Below are 27,031 nucleotides of genomic sequence, written 5' to 3' on the forward strand. Positions count from 1 at the left end.
TGAGCTGTCATACAGGGGCACCATGTGCTAGGAGTCAGAAGGACTCGTTAGGCTGACACTTGAGAGCTGATTTTGTCCTGCTAACTTCAGTCGCTTCCTAAGTGAGGACCACCAGTCCCCGAGGAGACTGTGATCATTGCCTGTTTGCAAAATTAGGTCTTTCTCTACAGAGTAAATATGCTTCGAGTGCGGGTAATTGTATCAGTTGGTTACGTGGTCAGAGCGAAGGAGGCCCACACATGAATGTTCCTCCTGTAGATGGGTTAACTTTTCTGTTCCCTAAGACCAGACACTCATCTTGAAAACACAGGCCAGTTCCAGAGGGAACTCGTCGCCCCCCCCCCCCCCCGCTGACCCCATCCAAAACAGCCCTTCCCGTCTTAAACAGGGCTGCCAACCAGCCATTGCGCGGGCAGCAATAGAGGGGGTGTGGCTTATTGGGTCATATGTCAAACTGCAGGAGAAGCCAGAACACAGATGAATCTCCGGGTCAAACAAAACCAGAAACATGGGCAGTCAGGAATGCCTACCAGTTCTGGTCTCTGTCCCCCTTTATGTGTCAGCTCCGTTTGTCCCAAAGATCAGCTTCTTCCACTTAGTGGGCAATACGGCTGTCTGCAGAGTCTTTAAGCTTCACCAGTTTAGACTCATCTCTCTGGTTCTTTTTTTAAAAAATTTTTTAAAGCTTACTTATTTATTTGAGAGAGAGAAAAGAGTGAGTATAGCATACACAAGCGAAAGAAGGGCAGAGAGAGGGAAAGAGAATCCCAAGCAGGCTCCACACTGCCAACACAGAGCCCTACGTGGGGCTCGAACTTACAAACTGCGAGATCAAGAGTCAAAGCCTAACCGACTGAGCCACCCACGCACCCCATAACCAGTAGTTTTTTAATGGTTATCGTGTGCCAGACCTGATGGCAAGTTCCAGGACAAAGCAGACATGTTTCTACCCAGAACCCTGACTCAGAACCAGCTTCATAGGCATACAACCTATGCACTTAAAAGTTGTACAGGGCCCAGGGCTTTGAGGGACCCACTCTGCTGTCGTCATTTTTGAAATTCTTAATAATTTATGAATTAGATGACCCATATTTTCATTTTACACTGAGCCCTGCAAATTACGTAGCCAGCCCTACCCTGGCGATGACTCCAGAAAGCTCCCCAGCTCTCTCAGAGCTGAAAACAGTTCAAGGACAAGCCAGTAACCCCTGCACACCATCAATAATTTTAACAGGACTGTCTAATATATTTAAAGAGATGTAAAGAGTAAGTGATTTACAGAGATAGTTTAAGAATATAATTCTAGGAGGGGTGCTTCGGTGCCTCAGTGGGTTGAGCATCCGACTTCGGCTCAGGTCATGATCTCAACAGCTCATGAGTTTGAGCCCCGGGTTGGGCTCTGTGCTGATGGCTCAGAGCCTGGAGCCTGCTTCGGATTCTGTGTCTCTCTCTCTCTCTGCCCCATCCCTGCTTGTGCTCGCTCTTGCTCTCTCTCTCAAAAATAAATAAACATAAAAAAAAAGAAAAAGAACATAATTCTAGGAGCCAGACATCTTGTGAGTCCAGACCCTGCCATTTCCTGGCTATGGGATCTTGAGCAACTCATAACATTTCCTGACCTCGATTCCCTTGTTATAAATGGAGATGATAATAGTGACCAACCCTCAGAGTTGGCTTGAGGATTAAAATACTTAAAACCCTTAGGTCAAGTTTTGAGCATCCTGAAAGCGGGTCCAATTGCTCAACCACCTGTTCCCTTCTTCATGCTCCCTTCCTTTGGCTCCCTCCACTCTCCCTCCACGCTCCTGGGGTGGAAGATCTGGGTCAATGTGAGTGGCTTTAAGTGAGGAGAATATTGAGGAGAAAAACCAAGGAATTATGGCCTTCAGGGAAGCAATAACATCTTACCTAAAAATTGTTTGAGCAAAGACTTTGTTGATGTTAGCAATTTGTATGCAAATAAAGACTCCTGCATCCTGAGCTCCTGAGCCAAGACCTGGCCCTGGACAAACACTGCAAGAAGGCCACAGCTTAGTACACAGAGAAGCCTTCGTCCTTTCTCCCTGCTGCCAGTTTAAACTAAAACTTCAGATCATCCCAAAGCTGTAGTTGTCGCTGCCTTAGCCTTGGACACATTCATTAGTATGTAAGGCAGTTTTCCCACCAGGCAGGTGCCTCTCCCTCTGTATTTGCTGCATCATCTCTGCTGTCTCCCCTTGTTCTCACATGCATTGTTTAATCAGGCACTGATTTGGCATTAACTTGCAAATGCTGGGTCTCCTGGGCCTGATGAAAAGGAATTTTCCCTGGTCAGACCTCATCTGATTGCTTAAAAACCCAAATCAACAGCCAGGTTAGAAGAGAAAGCTGAGGGGCACCTGGGTGATTCAGTCAGTTAAGCGCCCGACTCTTGATTTCTGCTCAGGTCGTGATCTCATGGTTTGTGGGTTCAAGCCCCACGTGGGGTGCTGTGCTGACAGTGTGGAGCCTGCTTGGGTTTCTCTCTCCCTCTGCCCTGCTCCCCGGCTCATGTTCTCTCTCTCTCTCTCTCTCTCTCTCAAAATAAATAAACATTAAAAAAGAAAAGAAAGCTGAGAACCCTGTGTTCCAAGACCAGACATTCTCAGAACTGAGGGAGAATAGCAGTTTTTTTATACTCCTTTACTCCCTTGACACACATCTTTGTGTATGTGCCAGGCATTGTCCGAGGTGCTGTGGACGTGTCTTTTTCTTCATGCAGTTTGCAATCTAGTGGGAGCATAGAAAAGTACAGGCAACTCCAATACAACCCTGATTCACAGTAGAAGGGGAAAGGATGGGCACTCGGGGAACCCCTAGGACTAGGGATGGAGGTGGAGAATCTCAGGGATGCTCTCGGGCATTCTTGCCCATAAATTACATCCATTCGTCCATCTCTCAGCTCCCTGCCTGCCAGTCTCCTCTGTCCACAAAGTTAATGAGCCTAACATGTATCTATCTTGAATACATGCCCCCCTTGGGAGTCCTGGGGACCCTGAGCTAGCGCTGGGGCTAAGGTTGGAGTCAAGGCCTTCCCAGGGAGACTCAGTTGCCCCACACAGAGCTCCATTCATTCATTCATTCATTCACTCACTCATTCATTCACTCACACTCTTGATCCCATTCCCTGTGTGAAGGTCTGATGGTCCAGCTGCGACAAGACAAACAGCCCCTCAAAGAGTTTGGGCCCTCCTCTGGCCAACCCCTCCACAAATGTCAGCCCGTTCAGATTTTACAGCATCCCTAAGAAGTAGGCGGTATTATCCCCGCTTTGCCAGTGAGAGGACTGAGGTTTAGAGGGGTCAAGTAACTTGCCACATGTCGCCCAGGTACTAAGAGAAACAGCCAGGCTTCAGCTCTAGGTTTGGCTCCACAGCCCGTGCTCTTTGTGCCCTGCCAGGCAGAGTGAAGCCTGGGCCGAGAAGGGGCTGCCCAACCATGCCTTCCTCTGTGTCACTGATAAGTATCTCTGGGGCCTTCTCAACGGTGTGGCTTGGGCATCGGCCCTCAGGCCTTCTGAGAGAGGCAAGGCCTCATCCTATGTGTCCTCCACAGACAGAGGCTCCCGGCCTAGGACAGTCATCTCCTCTGCTCCCTGGGGCAGGCCCAGTGAACCCTACTCCATATCAGGGGTGGGGTGGAGGGATGCAGATGAGAGAGGGACCCCAGACGGAGCTACGCTTCCTGCCTTAGCCTCCCTCCCGGCTCCCGTCCTGGTTTACCCCGGGAGTCTGAAGGTTTTCAAAGCCTTCTTGTAACATCAAGTCCCCTGCTGGATCTACTACTCTTGGTTCTCAAAGGGAAAAGGAAGTGCCACCAAAAAAGTTTTCATAGGCTTTTTTCATCAGCAGGAACAAGGTGGGACCCTGGATGCCGCACCCCTTCTTTCCTAGGCAGCTTCCCACCCCCTTGGGTCCCCCTGACTGAGCTCTGATGGCTGGAGCATGTCCTTAGCATCTGGAAAATCCTCAGCCTGGGGGTCTAGTAGCTCTGGCCTGCCCCAGGGGCAGAGACACTCTCCCCGTTCCCAGGCTGCTGCACATGCTTTCCCATCTACAAGGCACATTTTCTCATCTGATCTTTCCCTATGTCACTCCCATTTCTCAGAGGAGGACACTGAGGCTCAGGAAGCCTAAGTGGCTTGCCAGAGGTCACCCAGTACAGAATGGTTGGGCCAGGGCTGGAGCAAGGCTCTAACTGCAAGGCTAGAGCTCTCCTCCTCCACCCCTGCCGGCACACAGTAAACCAGCCCCCAAATAACTGGCATGGACACATTTGGTTATGATACATTTAAAATAAGCCCAGCCGTTTGATGAGCACGCAAAGACCCAGGCTTCTGGTTCACACTGAGAGTGAACCCCTGGGCTCCACGAAGCATCCTCAAATCCCCGCCATAGGTGGACAAAGCCAGAGCGGCAGGTCTGCAGAAGATTCCACCCGAACAAGCACAAGGCGAGCTGTCGAGGAAAAATAATGCCTTTGGAAAACACTAGTCCTGGCCGGCATTCAGAGAGAAAGCAGACCGCACAGCAAAGTAGCCCTCTGCCTGTAGGGCCAGATCATTCAGAGGGTCTCACCCTCCTGAGCTCCAGAGAAGACAGCTGGCACTAGGCAGAGCCATCGGCAAGTGCTTCTGTCACCGTGATGTGGACCGTTGTGTTCTCCGGTCTACTGAGTCCCGGTGCTCCCCATTTCCTGCCCCGTGGCTTGGGGCTTGTGGCCTCTCAGCCTTTTCTACATCTGTAGATGATGAGTCAACCCCGGCCACCCCTCCCTCTCAGGCTTCTATGAATCGGCTATGAAGAGATGTTGGCTGGCGGGGGACAAGGTTGGGGCCCTGGACTGAGACTGAGAGCTTTGCATGGGGCCTCAGTTTCCTTATGTGCAAGATGGGGAAAGAACAATGCAAAAGTGTTGGCGTTGGGGGCGCCTGGGTGGCTGAGACTCTTGATTTGCGCTCAGGTCATGACCTCACAGTTTGTGAGATCGAGCCCCGTGTCGGGCTCTGCGCTGACAGCACAGAGCCTGCTTGGGATTCCGTCTCCCTCTCTCTCTGCCCCTCCCCCCCATGTTCTCCTTCTCTCTCTCTCAACATAAATCGACATTATTTATTTGTGGTGTTGGTAGGAGGATATGAAGTCATATGTGAAGGGCGATAAAGGGCAGTGCAGAATATGGACCCTGGTTCAAACTTCATGATTTTCTTTTCTTTAAAAAAAATTGTTTTTTAGTGTTTATTTTTGAGAGAGAGAGAGACAGACAGACAGAGCATGAGCAGGGGAGGGGCAGAGACAGAGAGAGACAAGGAATCCCAAGTAGGCTCTGTGCTCTCAGCGCAGAGCCTGACACGGGGCTCGAACTCACAAACTGTGAGGTCATGACCCGAGCTGAAGTCGGCCGCCTAACCGGCTGAGCCCCCCAGGCCCTGCAGACTTTGTGATTTTACATCCTGGCTCTACCCCTAATGGCTGGGTGATCTTGGGCAAGCGTGTTAACCTCTCTGGGCCCCAGCTGCCTAGTCTGTAAATGGAGCGATAATGAAAACACCTACCTGACAGAGTTCCTGCGAGGATTCAAGAAGCTAAAATGTGCGAAGCTCGGTGACTGGCGACTAAGTGATAGGACTGGCTATGAATGTCATCAGTCAGATGATCCGTAGGAAGGACTTGGCCGCGTAACTCATGGCGAAACGCAGGCCTGTCCCGCAGGCTGCGGGGTGCAGTCCTGATTCCTTGATTAATGGGTCTTCTAGGCTGAGAGCGCTTCTATAACCATGTCAGCCATCTGTGGCTGGTGTTGGGGAAGAAACTCATCAATCACATAGAGCGAGGTTGGCATGCGGCATCTGGCTCAGCAGCAAACCTTGGCTCGGTCTCATACCCACCCAGCCTCTGCCCCAGAGAGACCCGTCACAGCCCAGGGCTCTGCGGGAGGCAGCCTGCCTAGCAGAGAGAGCACGACCCGCAGCCCAAGCACCGGCTCTCCGAGCCAACTGTGCCAGGCGGTGACTCATGCCCTCCGGTCAGGGGACCAGGACCCATCCCAGTCACAGAACCAGTGACTCTCAAACTTGAGTGAGCATCAGAACCCTCTGGGGGCCGGTTACACTCCGGGCAAGTGCGTGAGGACAAGCGCTGAGCCCCGCCGCAGTAGGTCTGAGTGGGGCCCGAGAGTTTGCATTTCTAGTAGGTTCCCAGACGCGTCTGGTCCGTGGGACCACACAACTTACACTTCTCTGGGACTGAGTTTAAACCTCGCTATGTGTCCTTGGGCAAGTTTCTTCTCCTGACTGAGCCACCCCTATCCCCCATCCATGAAGTGGGCAAACCAGAACCTACCTCACGAGAGGTGTTGGGGAGCAATGAAAGAATGCACATTTGGCATCTCAAGCTCAGGGTACCTGGGAAATGATCCATGTTAGCCCTCGGCATTACCAATGCATTGCTGTTGAGGGCTTAGAGACAACGAAACATAAAAATGACAATTTGAAAATACAAGTAGGAAGGGTGGAGTTGTGAAGATATTGAGCTTTTAGGGACAAGTGAGAGGAAAAATGAACAAATACGGACTGAGTGCTTTCTGTATGCAATGTCCTATTTCCTAAAAGTAGAAATGCCTTGTCACTAAAACAAAACAAAACAGAACGAAACAAAGCAAAGCAAAACAAAATAAAAAACAGCCCCGCTGGAATCTGTGAGCTCATTCATGGGGCAAGCCAGACTTTACTGTGATTCGGAGAGCCAGGCTCTGTGCTGCAGCTATGGGGAGCAGACACGGGTCCTGTTATCCAAGAGCCACAGCCCACGGCAAAGAGGGGACAAAGAAGGACTAGAGAAGACAAGTCCTTATCACAGCACATGGAGGAAGGTGGCCAGCATGGCTGGAGAGGAACATTCAAGACATTGAAGAGACAGGTTGGAAAGGTGCCCTCAGACACATCGGTGACCCAGGGACGTTTGCTCGTGGAAGCGACATCTGTCTGGAAAAAATGGGTAGCAGCGACCCATGGAGACAACAAGGTAGAGAGTGGAAGGAACAGCAAGCACAGTCAAGAGAGGGCAGAAAGAAACTTCAAGAAATGACATAGGTGAGTGTGGCTGGATCCCAGGGTGAAGGACACGGGGTGGGAGCTGAGGTTGGCCTGGTGGTCTGGTGCCTGGCAAGGGACAGCCTTGACCATTGGTGGTTTGCAGGACTCTCATTGTCTGTACTCTGGGGTAGGTGCTCAGCACATCATCGTGGGCTCGGTCATGTTCACGGTGAATACGCCGCAGGTGTGAGAGACTGCATGATCCATGAGAGGCATCCCCGAAGAGCTCAGGCTCGTCCTGAGTCTCCCCTGCATGGCCTCTCCTCCCCGGGCCTCCAGTTCTCCTTCCTGCTTCAGAGGGCTGCAGACTTCAGGTGCATTTGTATCACCTAGGCCACTGGGCACACACAGAAACTCGGAGTCCGCACGTCTGGGTCAGAGCCTGGGAACCGACATGCTTACGAGGCACCTCGAGTGATTCCAGCAGGTGATCTGGGCCAAACTTTGAGAGACACTTATTTGAAAGGCAATCTGTTGAAAGACAGGCTTGGGTTTCAGGGGGTTTGGGTGGATCAGAGATAACCTGAACCGAGGAGGAAGGAGAAAACAAGTCTTTCTGGAACACCTCCTGGTCATTTGTGTTCATTCTTGCCAGATGAGAGTCATTAAAATTTTCAGGCCATCTATTTCCCCGTCCTTTCTTCTGCCCTCACCAAATAAAGGAAAGTGAGCCCTGGAGGAATGGCCAGTAGCTTAAGAAGCAAAGGGTTTGTCTGTTGGAGTTAAACCGCTGCCATAGCTTCCTTCTGAAATCCTTCTATGATTACGGGCTGGTCTGCATCACTACGATGCTGTGCGCACTGGGGTAACAAGTCTGGGCCACTCACCACTTCCTGCCGAGCTTCGGGCTGGTGTGGCTAGGGTCTGCCAGGCCTCATCCAGCCCGTTGCCCAGCCGAGGCAGGCATGGTCCAGAGTGCATCGGGACTCCCTGGCTCGAAGGCCACAGCGAGAGGCCCCTCCTTGCTGCTCCCATAGTTCCCTGGGGCTTTTATGATGGCCTGTGTGGCCATGTCCCCTGCTAGAATATTTCTGTTTTTTTTACGTCTGTGTCCTCACCCCTGGTAAGGTGCCTGGCATGTAGCAGGCACCCCGAAAGGCACTGCTTATTAGTAGTAGCACTCACACACGTTTACTGAGCTTTTAGAAAGATGCTTTGCACTCGTGAGGTAGATCAGTCCTCGCAAAACCCCTCCAGTGCTATGAGTACCCCCAACTTCCACGTGAGGAAACCGAGGCTGAGAGATGAAGTAAGGGACTCAGGACCCCATGACCAGTAAGTGGCAGAGCGGGGACAGACTGACTGACAGGGGCCTGAGGCCCACACTCCTATTTTCTTTGTATTATAAAGGGATCGAGTCCCACGACAGAGGGCTGTCCTCAGATGGCTTTGGAGGCTCCTTCCTGCTTGGTGACCACATAGTCCGGCTGCGGGCCCAGGAGAGGGTGGCCCCGGCCTGCCACACCTGAGGTCTTTGCTAAGTGCCCACCAGTGAAGACTTTTTAAGATGAGAAGCTGCCTGTCCCGCCCCTCACCTTCTGGAGGAAATGGACTCAACCACTATAGGGGACATACAGCAATACCAGGGACACTGGGGACATAGTCGGGAATGAAGTTGTGGGTATCATGACCTGTAGCTTTTCCTTTCCTGTTCCCTCAAACCCCATTTGGTGCTGGAAGATTCTCCACAGGCGTGGGGCTGCCGGACCCCTTGGGAGACAGGTATTGCCCACGTTATTTCTCCCAACTGCAGATGGAGAGACCCCTCCTGAGGGACACAGGACAGAGCCTCTGTGAAAACTGAAGCCAAGGGCGCCTGGGTGGCTCAGGCGGTTAAGCTTCTGACTTCAGCTCAGGTCACGATCTCACAGTTTGGGAGTTCAAGCCCCGCATTGGGCTCTGTGCTGACAGCTCAGAGCCTGGAGTCTGCTTCAGATTCTGTGTCTCCCTCTCTCTGCCCCTCCCCTGCTTGTGCTCTCTCTCTCAAAAATAAATAAACATTAAAAAAAAGAAAGAAAAGAAAAGAAGAGAAAACTGAAGCCAAGTCACAGAGGCTCAGGGATGGAGGAATCCCTCCTTGCTGAACAAATGGGAGGCTGGCCTCACAGCCACGTCCCTCCTGCCCTCCCCACTTGTGTGCTCTTCGAGACTCTTCTGCTGGGTTCTGTAAGGTCTGTTGTTGCTAAGGGCCAACCTGAGAGCTTTTGCTCACCCCTCCAAGAGCTGACTAAAGGCTACCAGTCTTACTTTCCAGAAAAAAAAAGAAAAAAAAAAGGGTCAGAGAAACTGGGCCTCCAGAGAGGTAGGTTTGGAGGAAGGCAAGAAAGCACGACTCAGGAGAAGCAGCACTGGAGCCCTTCGAGGCTGGGAAGGAGAACAGACGGAAGGTGGAAAGCTGGCCCAGCCTGGCTAGGAGAGAGGCCGGAGAAGGCAGTGGGCAGTGGGATGCGCTCCTTGAGAGGATGGACAGACAGAAAGACTTCTGCAGTGAATTGTGCCCTGCACCCAGTTAGCCCAAGCTGGGCTCTGCAGCCACACTCACCAGCCAGGGCTTTGCTCCGGGCCCGTCAGGCATGGCGGTCCGCAGTTCTGGGGGGCCCAAGACGAGCAGCCCCGAGGTGAAGTGGGGGTGGGAGCAGAAATGGCTGTGTGCCGGACAGGTTTAGTTGCACGCTGGCCTGCCCACCACAGTTCATCTATGCACTGAAGCAGCGTTTCTTTTTACCTGGGTAGGTTCGACTTCTGTGATCAGAAGCAGTGGGGGCTTTCTGTTGTTTCCATGGAAACATTAGGCCGAGCATCTGCCATCGGATCAACAAGGCTAGGCTGATAGGGCTCTTTCTGGAATTCTTTTGCTGCGCCTACCTCGGGAGATGTCCTGCCTGCACTTTACTGCTGCCTTCTTATGTGGTAAGGGTGGGGAAGAGCAGTTCTGAGGGGCTGGGGCTATCACCCAGGGAAGGAGAGAGGGTTGGTAAAAGGCAAGAATTTGGAAAAAAACCCCTTGGTTTCCACTCCAAAGCCCCACATAGGGCCCCAAGGAGGGTCCACGAGGTCACAGGAACCTGGCCTCTGGTGCCAGCCTGCTCCAGAAGCAGGGCCACCTGCCGGCTCCCCTGGAGCAGCCAGTCTGTCGTCCAGGACTCCTTGGGGTACCAGGGGGCACATAGGCCGAGAAGCAAGCTGTCAGGTGCAGGAGGGGGTTAGACCCCCGTGTGGTTCATCTTGGCAGAATGGACGCCTCAACTTCCCCTCCATGAGGCAGGGGAGGGCAGCTCTGGCATCAGAAAGGAAGGCACCGGTGCACGTGTACGTGTGAGAAGTGGTTTTATTCCAGATGTGTGGTTCATAAAGACAAGGCCCTCGGGGACAGCTAGTGGCACATGCTTTGGTCAAGAGGAGGAAAAGCAAAACCAGAACAGGGCTGAGTCCCACAAAGGACGGCTGACAAGTGCAGCCTGACCACAGGGAAGGAACGGCTTCTCAGGGGCTTCCCTGAGCGGCAGTCCTCTTACATTCAACGAGGGAAGCCGTGCCCCCCTCCCCCAAGGTTCGCGCTGCCTGTGGGACGGACTCGCACGACAGAGATGGGGGTGGATGAAACGTAGTGGCAGAGGACGGAAGATAGTGGCCCTGGGGGCCAGTGGTCCCTTGCTGGAGCACAGAAGCACTGCTTAAGAGGGCCCGGTGAGAGCCAGGCGGTGAGAGGAAGCCACTGAGAACCCCCCACCGTGGGGCTGCTGGCCGGAGGACAGCAAGGAAGAGGACACCAGCAGTTTAGGCACACCAGGGAGGGAGAAGGGACACGGCAGCTCAGCTGGGTGGTCGTGCCAATCCAGAGCAGAAGTTCAGATCCTTTGGGGATCGGGTACCTCTGTAAGAAGCTGGGGAAATCCACAGACCCTCTCCCCAGGAAAATGCATATATGCACACACACGCACTATTTGGGGGACAATTTCAGAGGATTCCTAGGCCCTCTGGAATCCATGAATTCTCTAGGGGGCCCAGGCTGATTTGCTTTGGGAGGGGGGATTCCCAGGGGTCCTTGTACCACTGGTCTTTTGCTGAAGATCACGCTGCCTGAGCCAGTGGGGTTGGGCAAGAGGAGATGGGGAATAGCAGAAGCCCTTCTGAGACTAGGCCGTGGGCCCAGTGGCTGTGAGAAGGGGGCTCTCTACACAAACCGGAGCTGCCAGCCGGCCTCCCGGCCCACTGCGGGGACTGACCCTCTCAGGCCTCCCTCTTGCAGTGGAGAGGGGCGGGGATGAGGCTTAGGCTGTACGACTTCTTCCCTAATGTCTTAGGGAATGTTTAGCTCCAGAAGGGAGGTCGTGCTCATCCCAGCCACCTCAATGCCATGATACAGTATTTACAGAGGCAAAGGCTTTTGAGAAGGCAGGAGTCAAAAGGTCTGAATAAGGATGGGGCTGCTCAGCAGTGCGGGGCGGCCGCCTGTCCCTACAGGGTCATCACCATGGACCCAGGCAGAGGGGACAGGGCATCAGCTGGTCTTAAGGTCCAAGAAAGAGGTCTTGGCCTGGCGCACGGCCAACCAGAAGTGGGATCTGTTTAATAAACTGTGTCCCAAGGCTGCCCCTGAACAGCCCCCTGCAGCCTCTTGTGCAGAGCGTGAAGACCAGAGTGCAGGGCACGGCGCCCGGGGACTGGTACAGCATGGGAGGAAGGATGGGCTGTCGGGAGGAGAGTCACTCTTTTGGTGCTTCGCTGCTTTTCCATCCATGTCCTTCTGCAAATGACCCATCATCCTCTGCTCCAGATCCCATCTCTCCCACACTCAACCCAGCACCTGCCTGGTACAGGCCACTGAGCTTCTCACCTCCTCCCTGTTCTCTCCCTGCCTTCAGGCTGCCCCCTCCCCGCCCTCCCCATCCACGCCACCCACATTCGCCTCTCACGCTGACCCCACAGGCGGGCCCTGTGACCCAGCAGGGGCCCTGCGTGGGCTTCTGTCCTTGTTCTCCCCAGCCAACAGGCGAGGGCCCCCAAAACACGGTCCGGAACCCCAGGAGGGCAAAGGAGGGAACAGAGGGCCAGGGGGCCTGCCCAGTCTCAGCCCAGCAGCAGTCCTGCATCCTGACCGTCTCCTCTTCTGGGGCGAGGCCGGGACGGCAGCCAGGGCGTCGGGGCCTGCTCCCCCGTGGCCCCCCCGGAACAAGCTTTGGAGAAACGTGTGTCGTGGCAGGGGGTGTTTGCTGATGATTCCGGCAGAAATGCGAGGAGATGGGAACGGCCTGCTTTACACTCCCCCACCCTAACCCGCTTCCAGTCCCAAAGTCTCATGCAAAAGGTACAGGAGGCCCCAGGCTACCGTCATGTGTGGGGCAACAGCTGCCACTGCTGGGCCGGGGCGTCGGCCTGGCACTTGCTGGTCACAAGCTGGGCGGGCTTGGCCTCCAGGCAGAGGCCGCTGACCGAGTGCTGGATGAAAGAGGCTTTTCTCCTCCATCTCTGGGGGGGAAAGAGGATGACGAAAACACAATGATTAAAAATAGAAACAATGCTCAGAAGTCCATTTCACATGTATGTAAGTGGCCTGAATATACCTAGGACACACCCTCCTCATTTGAAGCGGACTGTCCCCTACCCAAGAGCTCCCTGACCCCGCACACCTCCTTAACCCCCTCCCCTTCTGATGCACTCTTGCCTCATTCAGCAGTCTAGATCGGAGACCCACGGGCTGAATGAATCAAACCCAGGGATGTATTTTGTTTGGCCTGCATAGTGTTTAAGCTTTGGCTTGGTCATCACATGAAACTCTGTGTTTCCAGCTTCCCTTTAGACGTGGGCCCAGTTTCTCATGTGGCATCAGGCGGTTGGGGCTGAGCGGCTGTCCCCTGCTGCAGCTGGGACTCTTGCTGTCCACTGACCAAGGTCCTGCCCGGTCCCTACGTTCTCCTCCAGCACAGCCTGCCCCTCCCTGTTGGCGTTTGAGTCTGTGGGGCCTGGCCTGGTGCATCTTTTGCTTCTTCAAACAAGATTTCTTCTCCCTGCGGCTCTAAGGGTCTGACCTGGCCTGTAACTGTGCGGTGGGTGACCGACACCCTTGAGTGGGAACCGGCCGCCATCTCTGCAGTGATGACTCAGTGAGCCCAGCAGGATGGTAGGAGGCCTGGGGTCCCCATCCCAGTGCCCACCCTGTGCCTCCCTTTCCCCAGGCTTCACAAAGGGGAAAAGAGGTGTTCCTGTGGAACATCTGGAGGTGCCTGGGTGGAGGATGGTGTGTCCTTTGGAACCATCGGGAGAAGGGGAGAGAGGCTGGCCCAGGCTTCAAGGGGGTAGGGAATGCTCACCCACACATGGAGCCCCCAGGGCTCTGAAGGGTGAGGTCACACACTCAGCTGGAGTGCCAGCAGAAGGCCTGAGCCGTACCCAGCTACAGGGCCGGGTCTAGGGCTGCAGGTGCTGAGGTGGGCAGAGAAGGGAACTGACTTGGGAGGTGGACCGGGGGTGGGGGGGGGGAAGTTGCAGGCTGCAGACTCCCCTTCGGAATGTAGGCCTGTGGGGTGCCCACGCGGCCCCAGCAGTGAGGGGTCCCTGGCCTGAAAGTTGGGGCAGTGGGTAGGACAAGGCCTTGGTCCCTCTGGAATTCCCAGCATCAGTTGCTTTGTACCCCTCTAGTCCCTGACCTCCTGGAAGGGGCTGGCCACACTCGCCCCTACTGGGCAAAGGATATCCTTTGGCACAGGTAGGCACCTAGCACAGTGTTTACAAAGGATGAATGTGCGCATGAAGGAATGAATCATCCCATCACTGGAGGCGGTCCCCAAACTGCAGGATTCTCACTTCTTACCCATGCCGTCATCGGGCAGTTACAGGGCCTTTCCAACTCTCTTGGCCACTCAGCCCTGGACACTCTCCCATCTCTTCAGCCTCTGTTCTTACAGGTGCCTTGCAAGGCAGGCAGGGAGGAGACAGAGGCTCGGAGAGGTGAGGGGTGGTTGGGCTGGGGTCTGCCAATGCCATCATACTGGCTCCAATATATAGGGCCTCTTAGATACATGATACCCAAGTGGCCTTAGAGGCCAAAAGGGGACCAAGGAGGGTGGCCTAGCTTTGAGAAGGCACCAGCAGTGGGAGACCTGCTCATCCTGTCCTCTTGGAGGAGAGGCCCCAGTGGCCCAGGGCACTGCTGGGGGCCTGGCAAGACTTGTAGGAGCAGAGTGAATGGGGCCAAGAGAAATTCCCACAAGCCCCTGGGGCTGGGTCAGCATGGAGGGGAAAGGATGCTTCAGCTCCAGAGAAATATTCAGCCTCCCCGGGAGCTACTTCCTAGCTCGGCCTCAGCAAGGAGGAATGGGAGTGGGCTCAAAGCCTGGTCCTCAGAAAGGTCTGAGGCTCCCAGTGAAGGAGAGCCTGAGGGCCTCCCTCCCTGCAGGGCAGGGGCAGAGGGCAGGCAGCCTGAGGGGGCAGGACAAACTACATCTGCCAATCAGAAACTCCTCAGAAGTATCCCTCGGGCTCAGCAAGCAGATCTTGGCACACAATTCACACGCGTGTGCATGCACACACACACACACACACGCCTGCACTCACATACACCCAGAGGCTGGAGGAGAGGATCTGGCTGCTTTTCCAGAATGGAATAGCAAACTGCCAGTCATCCTTAAAGAAAGAGCTGACCCAGGCAAACAGGAAAAGGGTGGGAGGAAGCCCTGCAGGCCAAGTCAGAGAGCTAGGCGCTCTCCTCGTCCCTGCACTGTGCCGCTGGCTGGCCAGGGTCAGGCACAGAGAGGGAGAGGGGAGGCGGTTGGTGGGCAGAGGAAGGGCCAGAGCAGGCCGCCAGCCTTTGTGTCCCATTCCTCGGGCAGAGGGGCACCCTCCCAGCCAGGAAGGGAGCCGGCTGACTGTCACTGGCTGCTGTGTATTCTGAGCAAGTGATGTCATCTCTCTGAACATGGGTTTCTTCCTCAACAGGTGGGCCTGGCCTGTCTCCCAGGATTAATGGAAACAGGGTGGGTGAGTGTTTGACAAATGGAAAAAGCAGTGCTCATGCCTGGAAATCAGTGTATCTGGATCTCAGTTTCCCAACAGCCACAATCAAGAAATATTTATTGAAGGGCGCCTGGATGACTCAGTCAGTTGAGTGTCTGACTCTTGATTTCGGCTCAGGTCATGATCTCGCTGTCATGAGATAGAGCCCAGCATGGGGCTCCATGCCGACAGCCCAGAGTCTGCTTGGGATCCTCACTCCCTCTCTCTCTGCCCCTCCCCTGCTTGTACTCTCTTTTTCTCTGAAGAAGAAGAAGAAGAAGAAGAAGAAGAAGAAGAAGAAGGATAAGGAGAAGAAAAAGAAAGAGAAGAGAAGAAAAGAAAGGAAAAGAAAGGAAAAGAAAAGAAAAGAAAAGAAAAGAAAAGAAAGGAAAGGAAGTAGTTATTGAGCATCTACTGTGTTTTGGGTTAAGACTGTGGGCTTAGGGGTCACACTGACCTGGGTTTGAATCCTGGCTCCACCCCTTCCCAGCTGTGTTTCATCTGACACACGTCCCTTAAATTCAGTGAACCTCAGTGTAACTCACCTATAAGATGTGGATAGTACTAGGGTCCAAGTCCCTGGGCTGCATGAGGATTAGATGAGATAATCTGTAAAACTCCTAGCATGGGCTCTTGGTAAAAGCCAACACGAGTTTGACTGTGGTGCTTGTCAGGGGCTAGGGATAGTGTTGTAGGGACACAAGACAGACAGTCCCTGCCCTCATGGAGCTCACAGGCTGGCAGGATTGGCATTTAACAGACATTTACTTGAAGAAGTGTTTCCCGGTGAGTGAAACAAGAGATTTGACCTAGATATTGACTTACAGTGACTCTTACTCTGGAGGGCTTACTTGAGTCTATCTGTTTCAACCCAGGGCTCCCCTGCTAGGAGCTGCCACCCCCTTGCGTGTCCCCTGGGGGCGAGGAGGCTTACCTGCCTGCCTTCTCTTGGGTTGCACACCTGCAGAACGACCAGGGACCCCGGGGTGATGGAGGTGGAGGTGGCAGTCAGGCACTTCCCCTGCTGCTGGATGAGATGGTCACTGAACAGCCACGCCTACAAGGCAGGGACATCAAAGGCCAAGTCAAAATGCTCAGTGATGGATGGATAGATGGGTAGATTGGTGATGAAACAAATATACTGTGTATTTTGGTAGAATTTTCTACAAATAATAGGAGTGCACGGTATTCACCGTATAATTCTTTCAACTTTTCTGTATGTTTAAAAAGTTTCATAATAAAGTATTAGGGGGAGCTTAGCTGGAATGGCCAAAATGGCAATCAGGGATGTACCAAGGGATGCTGGGGGGATAGGGAGAAAGACAGGACATGGGGCCAGGGCAGCCGGGGGGTTTCCATGACCTGCACTAGTCTTGACATAGGTGCACCCGCACTCGTAGGTGGCACATGCATGCACACACAGGAGTCTGGGATGCCCTGCTGCCCATCATACATGCTGGCCATGGCTGCATCCCGGGGGAGAACTGGGTGCTCCTGGGAAGCATTTCTCCCTCAGCAAGGAGAAAGTGGGTGGTTCACAGAGGGCAACTGTGCAAAGTGTAGGAAAGGGGACGGGAATGTGGCAGGAGCAGAGCCAAGGAGTCGTGTGAGGGGATAATGTGCATGGTCCCCTGTGGAGGGAGCAAGCAGAGAGAAAATGAGAAGGAGCAGAGGGAAGCCCCACACCCCACTCCTGGATGACGACCATGGCTCCTTTCCCCGTCCTGGTCTGGACCTCAAGGCCCTAAGCAGCTTACCTGCGGTGCTGGGGGGTTCTTGGCGGACCCTCTGCAGATCCCCATTCCAAGCAGGAAGTTTCCGGCTGAGTCTTGGCCCTGGGATTCTAAGCAATTAACCCCCTGCTTAATGATGCCAGGGAGCACTTCCTTCACTGGGACTCTGAGAGAAAAGCGAATGGTCAGGCTTGTCCTCTGCTCCCTCTAGGCTCACTCATCCTTCAACCAGAGGGCAGCACTTGGTCAGCTCCCCAGGCACCAAGGTCTGGCCTCAGTCTCACGGGAAGGGGCCTTGGGGAGCAGCCCTCGCCAGCAGGGGCAGGAGGGCAAGGGACAGGGAAAGAGCAGGGATGCCGCTGGGAAGATTGAGCCTCGCCCACTGGGTCTGAGCAGCTCTGGGAGCCCCAGGGGCCGCCCCAGAGGCCATGCCTTGGGAGGACCCTTGGGAGAGAGCTCAGATCAGAAACCCAGGGCTCCCCAGTCCAGAAAGAAGAAAGTTTGGGGAGAAGCTAGGGTCTAAATGTAGACTCAAAAGGCAATCTCAAAATGACAGGGAAGAAGTCACTTTGGAGAGGCAAATTTAACACCCACAAATATAAAAATGCATTCGATCTCACTAACGATCAAGGAAATACATATTAGAGAGTTACCAGTATTTGTTTACCATATATATGTGCATAAAATATAATGTGTGATAAATATGTATTATTTCAACATATCGATTTATATAAAACGTATGATATACCCACAATTATATCAACACCAATCAATATCAATCCCCAGTGTTGGCAATTGCTGCGGGATTGGATCTCCTCACACCCTGTGGGCGAGAGCATAAATTTAGCCCAATGGTTCTGCAGGGCAATGCGGCATGATGTACCAAAAGCCTTAAAAATGTGCACACACAGATAAAGGGGGTGGAGAGGTATGAACCACCAGTTGTAAAATAAGTCAGAGAGAAGAAAAGTACAGCATATAGAGAATATAGTCAATAATATAATAATACTGTAATAACGTTGTATGGTGGCCGGTGTGCACACTCATGGGGAGCACAGCATAATGTATACAGAATTATCGACTCACTGTGTTGTACACCTGAAATGAATACAACATTGTATGCCACCTGTACTCCAATAATAAAAAACACCCCCAAAATAATGTGCATACCTTTGACCTAACGATCCCAATCCTCATCCTGGGAATTTATTACACTGCCTCAATAATTACGGATGTTTGCAGAGATTAAATTTAAAAGACATCCATCTCTGAGTGATTGCTTATACTGAAAACATAGATATCCCCCAGTAGGGACGGGCTAAATAAATTCTGATTCATCTGTAGTAATGAAAACCCGGTAGCCATTTAAAATGACTGAATGAGTATCTGATAACATGGAAAAATGTTTATAACGTACTGTTAAGTAAAACAGGCATAGTTCAAAATATTGTATTATTGAAATGTTGCTATGCCCAGGAAAATATGCTTATACACACATTATACACACACACACACACACACACACAAATGACACATCGTCTTACTCTGTGGATAATAAACCCAAGGAGACTGCTGGCCCCAGCTGATGCAGGCTTATATTCCTGGGTTCGGAATGTCATACCCTCTTGGATTGTGGCCCCAGAGGGTTAGGGGAACCAGGAGGGCTTAGAGTCTGGCCTAATCTTAACCACCTCTTGTTACTTCTGTCCGAAGAGAACCCGGGTGGGCAGCGGAGGGGGCATCATAACACTTCCGGCATTCTTTGTTGTGGACACTTGCAGGATCTCGACCAAACCAAGTCTCCCTTCCTCAGGGCTGGCCGGAAGCTCCCAGAACCCCCAAACTGTGACTTACTCCCTCGGTGCGTCAGGAAGACACCTCGCTTTCTCTTGCACGCCCCTGGCAGGAGCATCCACCTCCTCGAGGCCCCTCTTGAGAGTTTGCATAATTCTAGACCACAGGTTGAAAACCACTGTCCCCCAAGCTGAATCTGGCCCCATACATGTTCCGTCTGACCTGCATAGTATGGTTGTCGTTGCTGTTAATTAGTTGGCAATATTAAAACCCTGAGGGTTACACAAAGAAATCTGAATCCAGCTTTTCTTGAGAAAATAGGAAGATCAGGCCACACTGAGCTCGCCTTCCAGAGAGGTGCTACTTCACGGTGGTAGGTAGCAGCTGCCGCATGGCAGGGGGTGGGGTTGCATCCCAGTTTGCCACAGTCCCTACAACTCCCTAGTGTCTCATTGCTGCCCACCTGATTGATTTGCATCACCCATAGAATCAGTGTAGGATTTGAACTTGCAACCCCTGCCAGGTGCAAGGGCGTTGAGATGCAAAGACCCCACTGGAGCTGTGCTAAGGAATGGGACATGTGCAGGGCGATCCGCTTTCAGAGCTGAGGTGGGCACCACCGTGCATGGCAATGGCCCCGGCACAAAGGAGGAAACCGGGGGCACGGGCAACAATCTCCAAACCCGATGCGGCTCCTGTGTGTGTGTGTGTGTGTGTGTGTGTGTGGTAACAGCCCTGGAGCAGCTGGGATGGCCACCTTCACCATTCGGCACCCTTCCTCGGCTCCCTGGCCAAGCCAGGCTCAGCTACGTCAGCATCCGCTTCCCTCTCTGTGGGTCTCCTCCCAGCTGGGCTGCCATTAGCCCTTAAGATGCCCTTGCAGAAATAGCAAAAGGCGTCCCTTCCTCAAGACGTTTCCCTTCCATCTGTTAGAAAACTGTCATAATATACTGGTTTTGTTGGAAGACTTTTGCCACCATCTGCCAGGAAGTGTTGTAATAAATGTACAATCTCTACTGTGTGACTGGCACCCTTGCAAACACGGTGTGCACAGTTGTACAACTCCTCCTGACCATCCTAATAAGAGTCATAAATTAGCAATTGCTGAGGCCCGCTGCAGAGCTCGGATCCGAGAGGGGACAGGCAGGGCTGTGCTGGGATTACAGGCGGGCCTAGGAAAGCACAGGCTGCTGCTCTCGGCCTCCTCGGTCTCCTTGGTCTCCCCACTGACCATCTGCAAGTGTGGCCCAACCATGAGGGTCCCCTGCTTGGAGGAACGTTGGTATCCCTGGGTGTATACATGGCCTTCCAAACCAACCCGAGGCGCTCCTGGCCCCTCAGCCTGAGAACCGAGGCAGGACGCGAACAGCGGACCGAGGATGAGTACCCTGGACAGGAAGGAGGCGCGTAGTTTCTATCTGACCAACGAAACTGCTTTTTAAAACGTCCCCGCAGTGCCAGAACAGATGACTCATGCTCCTCATTTAACATGGCTGGTTTCAGCCTCTCTCCTGTCTTGTGATGGATCCAGCTTTCTGAGTGTTAGAAAATCCTTCTTCCTCCTGCTCCTCCGGGGATGACATGGGAGAATGTGTGTGGGGACCGGGCGTGGGGAGGAAAGGCACGTTCCGGCTCCTCCCCGATGCATCCCATGGGGCTTCCCAGCTCCTGCGCGAGGCCTAGAGCCCGTGGCTCCAGCCCAGCGTTGTCTGAACCCTGACAGGAGGTAAAGGGAAGACTGCTTTTTCCCTCAGAAATGATACGTCTGGATGAAACTTTCCCCTTAAGAGTGGCCACTGGAAAAAGCGGTTCATTTATTATACTTTTATAAATTAATGTTCTTCCCTTCACAGCCATCGTCGGGAGAGCTGGGTTTTCTAGGCCGCCGACCCTTTGCAAGGATGCTGCTGTTGCTCAAATTGTTTTCAAATTCTTTTAAATCTGCTCCCAGAATCAGTTCATTCTTTTTTTTAACATTTTTTAATGTTTATTTATTTTTGAGAGAGAGAGACAGAGTGTGAGCTGGGGGTGGGGGTGGGGGTGGTGGGCAGAGAGAGAGAGGGAGACACAGAATCTGAAGCAGGGTCCAGGCTCTGAGCTGTCAGCACAGAGTCTGACACGGGGCTCAAACTCATAAACCGCGAGATCATGACTGGAGCCAAAGTCGGACCTTAACCGACTGAGCCACCCAGGCGCCCCAGAATCAGTTCATTCTTGACACTTGATTCAGTCCTTGTCATGCTCTGTGTGGGACCCAGGATCCATTATCTGGGGTAATCGCCTTATTCACTGGACTTGGCGACACCTAATACAGCTGTTTTCCAAAAATCAAATCTGCACTCAAAGAACAACAACTTGCCTTTTTCAAGGACATGCAGGCTCTGAGGGGTGGAGTGTTCTGGAAAGCGAAGCAGCATCCTTGGGAGAAAGCTGGCAGTAATGGAATAACCCGTTCCCTAAGGTGACAGCTATATAGAAGGGAGAATGCTAATTTCCAAGTTATTACTATTGAGGCTTATTAACCACGCAATTTATTCAGTTAAAAATATTTATCGAGCTGAGTGTCAGTTTTGTGACAGACACTGTCCTAGGGGCTGGAGCTAAAGCAGTGAACAAGCAGATGCACACCTCTACCCTCATGGAGCTTACTGTCACGTGTAGGGAGGCTACGACAAAATTAACCGGCCACACAGGCACTGGATGGTGATGAGGGTGAACTAGGCAGGGGATGCTGGGGGGAGGGGCGGTCTTCAAACAGAGACTGTTCGGGGAGGTGTCCCTCAGAAGGGGACATTGGAGTCAAGACCTGAAGGAGGTGAGGACATGAGCCATGTGGATGCAGTTAAGCTGCTGAAAAGGATTTTGCAACGAGAAAAAAGGAATCCTCACTGCCCCACCCCTGCCTTACAGCTTCACCCACAGTCCGGGAGCTCAGCTCGTGCACACACACACACACACACACACACTCAGATGCCCTAGGGCTCGAGCGGGCACGCCATTTGCATTCTGCCTCGAGTCTATCAGAGCAAACATTTGCCAGTGTTTTGTCAGTCTTTATGGTTGTAGTCTTAATGGACGCATAGTATTTGTTTAGACCCAGGAATTGGGACTCAGTAAACCAATCCCCTATTATTAGCTGTCTCTCGATTTTTCACAGCAGCAGAGAAGCCTACAACCAAACATCTGCTTGTCAATAGTTTTTTTTTTTTTTTTTTTTTTTGCTTTGGTTGTTCTTATTTCCTTAGGATAAACTCCCAGAAGGGAGGGAACAGAGTCGAAGGGGATGAATCTTTATTTCTGTGGCTTTTGCTACGTAATGCAGAGTTGTTTTCCTATGGGGACAAAGCCCATCTCTGGCGCTATGACCCAGTCTGTTAAAAGTTTGGCTCCTACCACATCTCACTTTTAACTCCCAGCGGTGTCCTTCCTATTCCCCCAGAGCCTTCGTGTGAAGATACACACTGAGAGCTAGAAAGAGCCAGACTGCCCGCAATGAGGAGATCTCAGAGTGTGGGTCCCCCAAGCTAGCTGCTGGCCCCACCCAGGCTGGGTGTACCAGCTGAGGGCTACACTCACGTGAGCTCTGGGTAGACGTTATCCAGGTACCAGCGGAAGGACTTACAGTTCATCTTCTTCCTCTGCTCGATCCGTGTGGCTACACTGAAACAGTAAGAAAGGCTCAGGCTTTGGCAAGGGGGCCCAGGGAGGAAGCCCCAGGAGGCCAGCCCCCTCTGTCCGCCTACCCCCAGGCTGGGCAGGACCAGCGGCTTTCCAAGCCTGCCCTCCAGCCATAAATCATTCTGCAACCTGCAAGGTCACTCCAAGTATCCTGGCGATTCCTCATTTCTTTCCTCAAATTCCCACTCATTTTGCAGGATCAGGGCAACCCACGGAGGGTCCTGCTTTATCCTGGCTTCTCACTCCTCGACACCTCAGCACTCCCTAGTCCTTTGGGTTTTTTTTTTTTTAAGTTTATTAATGTATTTACTTTGAGAGAGTGCATGAGCAGGGAAGGGGCAGAGAGAGAGAGAGAGAAGGAGAGAGAATCCCGGCTCAGAGAGAGAATCTAACAGCTCTGAGCCTGATGCAGGACTCGATGTCATGAACTGTGAGATCATGACCCAAGCCGAGATCAAGAATCAGATGCCTAAGTGACTGAGCCACCCAGGTGCCCCCTCCCTAGTCCTTATTTTCACAGAGAGCAGAGCCTCAGTGAACTCCAAGCTTTCCTTTCCTGCATTCCAGTTTTAGCAGAAAAGGTCAAATAAGACAAGCACGCTTTAAACATCTTTGGGGAATTTTGGCAAATAAGAACCCTCCGATGTGCCCATGGATCCACAGTTTGATCTCCCCAGCTTCCTCAGCTTCACTGACCAGAATGGCCACTGACAGATGACCTTCACTGCCTCTCCGAGCCTCGGTTTCTTCTCTGGTAAAGTGGGGACATGACTACCTATCTCGGAAGGTTTTCGGAGAATCAAATGAATTAAGAGGGCATAAGAGCCTACCATAGGGTAGTTAGTCAGTAAACGTCAGTTTGCCACTAACAGAAATAGTGACACAGCTTTTCTTTTTTAAAGGGCTAGGTATGCGTAAACAGAGGCAAGAAGATTCAGTGATGATTGCTAATGTTTTCAGTCTTCTGACCACAACCTTAAGTAAGAAATAAATACATCTTATACCGTGATCGAGTATTCCCATGTGCAAATACGGCTAAACACACACGCACATATAACTGAAATAAATTTCACCGAACAATACTTAGCCTTAACTGCAATCAAGTGCTATTTTCTAGTCTGCTCTGTACTAATCTATAGTGTTCTAGGTCTATCATTTTTTTTTTTTAAATGACTGTCACGACCCACGAAATCGACTTTATAACCAATCTACATTTTGAAAATGCTTAACTAGACGGTAGTCACACGAGTCCAGGACAGGAAAACAGGCTAACGGCGGGGGGGTGGCGGCAAAACCCCAAGTGTTTTCCGCAGACAGTCGGGCAGGACACTAAGTACTCCCACAGATGTCCTTTTTCCTGCAGGCAGCTTGTGAACGGGCAGCTCTTTGTAAGCGAGCCCTCTCTGCTTATTTCTCCCCAAGAGGCTGCATGCTCCTCAAGAACCCAGTCCTATCTCACATTGCATATCCTACCATATCCCCCGACTCCCAAGAGCCCAGTGGGGAGGGGCTCAGTTGCCGAGGAGACAGTGAGTTTTTCCCTGGCGTCCACGGTTTGTGTTTTGCTATGGCTGTGCTAACGTGGGCGGAGGGAGGCAAACGGGGCTGGTCGAGGGGGCCCACCTGCCAAAGGCCTTTCCGATGGCCGAGGGCCGGGCCTCATAGTAATACTGCTTGTATTCATCCATCCACACCTCTGCAGTGCGCTTGGTATTCCTAAAAGGGGAGGAAGGAGCAAAACGAAGTCACCAGGGTGGTCACAGAGTTAGGACCAAGATCAGCTCTGCACAGCACAGGGTGTTGAGGATCTCAGGAGTGTGCGTGAAATAATACTGATGGTATAAATGACTATGTAATCTGTCAACGTCCATCAGCTCGTGTCTGTATGCTCTCTGACACTCCACTTGAGGCATCTGTTCTGCCAAAATACCTACATGGGGGCAAAAGGACATGTACCAAATATCTGTTTAGTAAGACATGGGTGGCAACCTAAATGCTCACCAATAGGAGCATAATGACCCCTACTTCTCCAGGATGGAGTACGCGCCATGGAAGGATGTCTAGAATTTAGTGTGAGCAGCAGGAAAGCACATTGCAGAAAGAACACACAACTTGACCCTATGTACGTAAAACACAAAGTTGTGGTATGTGTGCTTCCCTCCACCTAAAGTACGTGCATGAAAATGAGTCAAAGGGCCGAAATGAGAGACCAGAAATCTATACCCAGTAGTTACTTCGAGAGAGCCAAGGGGGATAGGAGTCAGACTGGGTAAAAGGGACTTTTGCTTTTTTCTCCACATGTGATGTAAAGAGTAAAAGCACATGTGTGGACAGATATGTATATATAATATCTTGCATTTTACGGTGAACACGTGTTACTTTTATCATTATAGAGACAACGCAAAAAGGGGTGGGGGAGAAGCAAACCGAAATATTAAGCCATTCGGTTAGCTACACTGGGGAGCTACTGCTACAAACAAGGGAGCACGGGCCTGACAAGCCAAAAAACTGTCCTCAAAGGGGGTGCTCATGACACTCTTCCCCGCCTCCCCTTCCACCCCCTCCAGGAGAGCAGGCGATGGCTGGTCTCTAGGACCTTGCCCGCTCCCCCTCAAGACCAAGCACATCCTGGGGCTGGGGACATGGGTGGGCAGATGCTGACCAAGTCAGGGTCAGGACATGGCATCCATGACCAGAACTTGGGGCCCAGTGAGTGGAGGGCAGCTCCCAGGTAGGCATTGGGCCAGTTTTCCAATATACTCCCGGGCAAAGAGAGTCAAGACAAGGGAGGCCTGGCGTCCACACTCGGTTTCATCCTTCCACCCTTGAAAGTACCTGGAATCCCAGAATTGGAGGGAACAGATGGGGAAACTGAGGCCCAGAGAGGTGGGGTGGCTGCCCAGAGTCGCACGAGTAACTGACTGGGCTGGGGTCTAGAAGCCAGGTGTCTTAGCTCCTAGCCTGGTGCCCTTTGCACTGTGACCTACCTGATGTAGGTGAGGGCATTGCCCTCAGGGAAGTTGTAGGGGTGCCGTTTCCTGAAGACGTGGCCCACCCGGCTGCAGGGCACGATCTCCAAGCTCCCACCGCACATCCACACCCTGAAGGAGAGCTCTGCAGGAAATGGCAGCTGTCAGGAGGGAAGAGCCCCTGGCAGGTCCCCACTGAGTGAAGGCCGGGAGGAGCTAGCCTCCCTTGCCTTTGGTGTCTCTTTGAAGGCATGTGCTGGGCTCAGGGTTCCTAGGGCCATTTATTTACATGGGGTATGCCCAACCTTGAACATGTTCCTGACCGCTCGCTCCGTGCATGTACATACCCCCGCCCCCCAGCACACACATGCCCCCTCCACACACACCCCCTCTACCCACACCACACACACACATACCCTCCATATACACCCCTTTGACCCACATTCCCCCCTCCACACACACCGCAAACACACACCCTCCACACACGTCCCCTCCATACCTACCACACATACACACCCTCCCTACATGCTCCCCATACACACTGCCCGTATCTGAGCCCTAGGAGAGGAAAGGTTTTTTGTTTTGTTTTATTTTTTTGAGACAGAGAGAGAGAGAGAGAGAGAGAGAGACAGAATCCTAGGCAGGCTCCACATTCAGGGCGAAGCCCAATGCAGGGCTCGATCCCATGACCCCAGGATCATGACCCAAGCTGAAATCAAGAGTTGGAGGCTCAACGGACTGAGTCACCCAGGTGCCCAGGTGGAAAAGCTTTGAAGGAACACCAAGACCATGAGCAGAAGGAAAACCGAATCAAATGCAGTATCATTTCCAGCCTCTGACTACAAAGCCCCATCCAGACATTGCTAAAGAAGAATGCATTTGCTCGTCAGTCAGTCCTAGACACCCATGAGGCTGGAAAACCCGCCACCAATCAGGCCACGGGCCACTCTTTCTGGCCCCGGACCTCCCTCTTGGCGCAGGTGGTCTCCATGCACAGGCTACCACTGGCCCTCTTGAGACACACTTCTGTTTGATAGTGGTTGGGATGCTGAATGAGCTTCTGCATGTGACTGTGGTCCCTCTTAGTGCTGAGAGATGCAAGAAGGTGGCCATTCTGCTTCCCGGAAGGGAACAGCACAAGCTGCCTGCTCTATTCTCAAATTTTTTTTTTTTTTTAACATTTATTTTAGTTTCAAGAGACACAGAGAGACAGAGTGTGAATGGGGGAGGGGCAGAGAGAGAGGGAGATACAGAACTGGAAGCAGGCTCCAGGCTCTGAGCTGTCAGCACAGAGCCCGACGCGGGGCTCGAACCCACCAACAGTGAGATCATGACCTGAGCTGAAGTCGGACGCTTAACCGACTGAGCCACTCAGGTGCCCCTGCCTACTCTACTCTACACTCAACAGTCGTCACTTCTGGCAAGGACCCATCTTGGCAGCCTGCTGGACCTCACATCATCTCTTCTGATTACTCTTTCATATTAACCCTGCAGGTGGGCACCCTGTGACATTAAAACACCTCTTTCCTGTCCCAGAAAATACATAATCCTTTTTTGTTTGTTTGTTTTTAATTGAAAAAAAGGAAGACCGTTTTCTCATGAGCTCTAGACTTGGTCCATCTCCCACTCCCCAGTTGGCCATACAGACACTGGTCCCTGGCCAGGTCTGGGGGTTCTCACCTGGCACAGATGGTCAGGGCCCAAGCCCCCTCGCTGCGACTAACACCCACCTCTGGCTAGACTGTGTGCAGCAGGCA

At 52.5% G+C, this 27,031-nt stretch overlaps 1 protein-coding gene across 1 annotated transcript in view; it reads right to left on the reverse strand.

Moving 5' to 3' along the window:
- Positions 1-12,439: 12,439 nt before the first annotated feature.
- Positions 12,440-27,031, reverse strand: part of GALNT16 (polypeptide N-acetylgalactosaminyltransferase 16) — a 90,418-nt gene continuing 75,826 nt past the window's right edge. Inside the window, exons 10-15 of the mRNA XM_047079881.1 lie at positions 25,293-25,419; positions 23,929-24,021; positions 22,204-22,287; positions 16,858-16,999; positions 16,035-16,157; positions 12,440-12,577 (exon numbers count right to left, since the gene is read on the reverse strand). Of these exons, the coding sequence (XP_046935837.1) occupies positions 12,440-12,577; positions 16,035-16,157; positions 16,858-16,999; positions 22,204-22,287; positions 23,929-24,021; positions 25,293-25,419 (707 nt within the window). The remainder of the gene's footprint in view (positions 12,578-16,034; positions 16,158-16,857; positions 17,000-22,203; positions 22,288-23,928; positions 24,022-25,292; positions 25,420-27,031) is intronic.

Source organism: Lynx rufus, unplaced genomic scaffold (genome assembly GCF_022079265.1).
Source record: "Lynx rufus isolate CCGP_SWC_20201006 ecotype Redwood Valley unplaced genomic scaffold, mLynRuf1.p SCAF_17, whole genome shotgun sequence".
Taxonomy (NCBI): domain Eukaryota; kingdom Metazoa; phylum Chordata; class Mammalia; order Carnivora; family Felidae; genus Lynx; species Lynx rufus.